Here is a 4,781-nt window from a genome sequence, read left to right on the forward strand (position 1 = left end):
CCAGTTTCAACAATTTTAAATTGTATACATCCCTCAAAAGGCTATAAAAGGACAAGCTTTAGCGGACTTCTTGGCAGATCACCCTATACTTGATGATTGGGATCTAACTGGTGAACTACCTGATGAGGACGCAATGGTAATTGAAGTTCAACCTCCATGGAAGATGTACTTTGATAGTGCTACGCATTGCGGAGGAGCTGGTTCTAGTGTAGTATTTGTCACTTATCAAGGTAAAGTTATGCCCTACTCTTTTACATTGACGCAACTCTGCTCTAACAACTTTGCTGAGTATCAAGCACTAATACTTGGGCTTGAAATTGTTGTCGAAATGAAGCGGTTGCAATTGCAAGTCTTTGGTGACTCTAAGTTGGTGATCAACCAGCTTTTAGGTAGTTACGAGGTCAAGAAATCTGAACTACGCCCATATCATGACTATGCTAAAAATTTAATGGGGTGGGTCAGTGACGTGACTATTCAACATATGCTAAGGAAAGAAAACAAGAAGGCTGATGCTTTAGCTACCCTAAATTCATCATTAACCCTGCCTGATCAAGCACAAGTTACTGTCTATCAAAAATAGGTAGTACCGCGCCCAAATGAGGTTGAAGGTGAAGAAAATGAACTCAAGCATATTGTCGCTGTTTTTGAAGCTGAGAAAGAAGAATGGTGACAACCCGTTATCGACTACCTAAGCTATAGGACACTTCCAGAAAATCCGAGGAGAAGGACTGAAATTCGCCGCCATGCACCTCGCTTCCTTTACTATAAAGATACTCTATACATAAGGTCATTCGAGAGAGTACTCTTGCATTGCTTAGGGGAATAAGAAGCACTCCAAGCTCTGCAAAAGGCACATTCTGGGGTATGTGGGTCACACCAGTCTGGACAAAAGCTCCACTTTCATATAAAAAAAGGATGGAATATTAGTGGCCAACGATGGTAAAAGATTGCTTGGACTATGCTCGAAGATGCAAGGCTTGTCAGTTCTATGCACATTATTCATCAACCCCCTGAAATGCTACATCCAACTATTGCATCATGGCCATTTGACGCTTGGGGATTGGATGTTGTTGGAACACTGCCAAAATCCTCTGGTGGGAACTTATACATCTTGGCTGGAACTGACTACTTCTCAAAATGGGTTGAAGCTGCTGCTCTTAAGGAAGTAAAGAAGGAAAATGTTACAAGTTTCATCTAAGTAAACATAATCTATTGCTTTGGCATTCCTCACTACATAATAACGGATAATGGCAAGCCATTCAACAATAGGTTGATGAACAAGATTTGTGATCTCTTTGGTTTCAAGCAACGTAACTCTTCTATGTACAATGGTCTAGCTAAGGCATTCAACAAGACTCTATGCAACCTGCTAAAGAAAGTCATCTCCAAGTCCAAACGAGATTGGCATGACCGTATGGAAGAAGCTCTATGGGCATATAGGCCAACACAAGTGACCCCTTATGCACTCGTTTATGGAGTCAAAGCCGTCTTACCACTCGAGCGTCAAATACCTTCATTACGATTAGCTATTCAAGAAGGGATAACTGATGAAGAAAATGCTCGACTTCAATTATCAGAGTTGGAGGCTCTTGATGATAAGAGGTTGGAAGCTCAACAGAGTCTTGAATGTTATCAAGCTTGATTGTCCCGCGCCTTCAATAAAAGAGTTCGCCCGAGATCCTTTCAAGAAGGAGATCAAGTCCTTATCGTACGAAGACTCGTTATTACTTTCTATAAACCTCTAGGGAAGTTCACTTCAAATGGGATGGGTCATATGTCATGAAAGAAGCTTACTCAAGCAGGGCTTACAAGCTGGTTAATGCAGGTGGCATGAGAATCGGCCGTATCAATGGCAAGTTTTTTAAGAAGTATTATCCTTGAAGTTGAAACTCTCCTTGACGCATAAGCCTAAACTGTATGTTCCTACACTTCTGGCTCGCATGAGTCTAAACTGTGTACAGTCTAAAAAAGTCTGCTAGGTTGAAAACCTCGAAAGAGATGGCCTAGGCAAAAGTTAGGACATAAAAAATAAAAAAAACACCCATTCTAAACTACGGTATGGCTTTATCCTCTTCATCAAGGTACGTAGGCAGCATAGAGTTTCATTCTAAGTTCAGTCGCATAAGTTCAAAAGATACATAATCCCCAAATAGTTGTCTGAATGAAGTACTATGGAATGTAATCCATTAAATCAGCACTTGAAAATTGAGCTGAGATACCATTCTTCTTTTAAACTTTGGACCTCATTTGATATAAAGTGGGCAAGCTACTATGGTAACTTGGTGTCTTCAATGAAATGTCTAATATCTTTTAGGAGGCTTCCAAGCATTTATATTGAAGTTTGGGTATTCTCTATGCCTTCATGTTCGCCAAACCTTCAAGTTTTTTTGGTCTTCAAATCCGCTATCTACCCTAAAAAGAAAAGGGGCAGGGGGGGAGAGAAAGAAAGGCATCAGAAGGGAACACAAGTATAAGAAGGAATATTACCAGGCACGATATTTCAAATTCAGTGAGACTTGAACCCAAGATATTTGGCGAGAATGAATCTCTTGAATTTCAATTTCTGGAAATTAAAAAGGTATTGCGATCTCGAGGCTTCCACACCAAGATACAAAAGTTTTGGTGAAGTCATGCTAATTAGGAATTGTCGGCATATCAGAAACCAAAGTCGACTTCGAATTATCAGCTGAAACTATCCATAAGGCATTAAATTTTACAATTTTAATATGTTTTAGATTTTGAACTTTAGTTTCCAAGAAATCAAACGGTTCATGATTTTGACGTTCCTACATCAAGATACAAAACTTTTTGTGAAGTTGCGCAAATCTGAAATCGTCAGTGTGTCATAATCTAATACTGACTTCGAAATATTATCTGCAACTATTCTTAAGCATTAAATTATTAATTTTGGATATGTTATAGAATTGGAATTTTAATTTCTAATAAATCAAATTGTTCCTGATTTCGACGTCCCTACATCAAGATACAAAATTTTTGGTGGAGTCGCGCAAATCTGAAATCATCATCATTTTAGAATTTAATATTGATTTTGAAATATTATTTGAAACTATACTTAAGGCATTAAATTTGGAATTTTGGATATATTATACATTTATAAGTTAAGTTTCCAAAAAATCAGACGGTTCGTGATTTTGACTTTTCTACACCTAGATATGATTTTTTGGTGAGACTACGCAAATCTAAAATTTTCAACGTGGTGGAATCTAAAGTTGGTTTCAAAATATTATTTGGAGTGACTCTGAAGGTATTTATTCTAAGTTTTGGATATGTTTTAGATATTGAAGTCTAATTTTCGATAAATCAAACGGTTTGTTATTTGAACTCTCCCACGACAAGATATGAATCTTTTGTTACACGCGCATAAAGCTGAAAATTATGCGACTAAGATAAAAGTCGAACAATATAAAGCAAAATAAAAGCAATCTTATTTAAGATTAAATAAATATCCACTAGGTCAATCTAGCATAAAGATAAAAGGGGAGATAATGCTAATAGCCTAATCTAAACAGAATTTGTAGTTGATCAATTCTTTACAGCTAGTCTCCATGTTCTTCTTCTTCTCCTATAGATTGGCCGAATCATCAACAGTTAGCAAATTTACGTTGTCATATGAAGAGACCTCAGTCTCGGAAACATAAAACAAATTAGCAACTATGCTTTCTCTCACCGTTATAGGGAAGCCAACTGCACAGCTGACCTCTTGGCTAACTTGAGCCTTCACATGAAATCTTCTACCTTCTTCATGGAAACTAATTCTTTGCTGAGGAAAGTGAGAGCTACTTTGAAGATTGAAAGAGACCAAATAATCAATTTCAGGAGTTAAAATAACACGGGCTAGCCAGTTTTCAGACTAATAATTAAAAAATAGTCAGTGTTTGTAAAGTCATTGAAAATTGCCACTATTTTTTTGCAACATGGAAAATTCCAGCGTAATATACTAGAGATTGGAGCACCTGTGTATGAACTTACAGCATATTATGCTGGACAGAAAGTTCCAGCATAATATACTGAGATTGGAGCACCTGTGTATGAACTTCTTGCATATTATGTTGGAACTCCAGCACATTATGAAATTCCACCATGTTATTCTGGAAGTTCACATGTAAAAATTCGAACTCCAACATATTATGCTAGAATATTTTCCAAAATTTGAATAATGTTTTTGTTCAGATTTTTCTTTACATGAAAATTGGTGAAATTTTGAATATTTTTTAAACTGTGGCTATTTTTCAATTTCCAGTTGTAAATATAGCTATTTCTGATTCTTACCCATTTCAGGATTAGGACAAAAAACAACATTTGTAATGTGTAGTTTCTATTATTTTTTGCTTCTTTCTGATAGCATATATGAGTCCACCAAACTATAGAGCACCTGATCCGTTATGCGTTTCTACTGAGAATACTTATGAAGCAGTAAGTAAAAGAGACAAGGAATTTTTACGTGGAAAAATCCCACACAAGGGGACAAAAACCACGACCTACACTTGTAGGATTTCAACTTCACTAACTTGTAATCTCACTATTACAAGCCACTTTGTAATAACTCTATAACAAATACTTCAACTTAACTAACTTGTGATACTCTTACCACAAGTCACTTTGTGACTCACTAGTTACAAAGACTTTAAACTTATAACTAAACCTAGTCACAATATAAACTCAAAAAGTTTACGGATTTTGGTTTTCCTAAGACATAGCTTCTAAGAAAGCAAGATAGGAGTTACAATAAAGAACAAATAACAATATTATAACTCAACTAT

The 4,781-nt window shown here is 36.4% G+C and overlaps 1 protein-coding gene across 1 annotated transcript; it reads left to right on the forward strand.

Moving 5' to 3' along the window:
• The first annotated feature begins 1,273 nt into the window (after positions 1–1,273).
• Positions 1,274–1,642, forward strand: LOC138887072 (uncharacterized). Its single transcript, XM_070168785.1, has one exon. It carries the CDS (start codon positions 1,274–1,276, stop codon positions 1,640–1,642), a length of 369 nt encoding a protein of 122 aa, XP_070024886.1.
• The last annotated feature ends 3,139 nt before the right edge of the window (positions 1,643–4,781 follow it).

The sequence above is a fragment of the Nicotiana sylvestris genome, chromosome 3, assembly GCF_000393655.2.
Source record: "Nicotiana sylvestris chromosome 3, ASM39365v2, whole genome shotgun sequence".
Classification (NCBI taxonomy): domain Eukaryota; kingdom Viridiplantae; phylum Streptophyta; class Magnoliopsida; order Solanales; family Solanaceae; genus Nicotiana; species Nicotiana sylvestris.

Coding starts and splice junctions, on each gene's coding strand:
- LOC138887072 (XM_070168785.1), top strand. CDS start 1,274: ATGAACAAGATTTGTGATCTCTTTGGTTTCAAGCAACGTAACTCTTCT.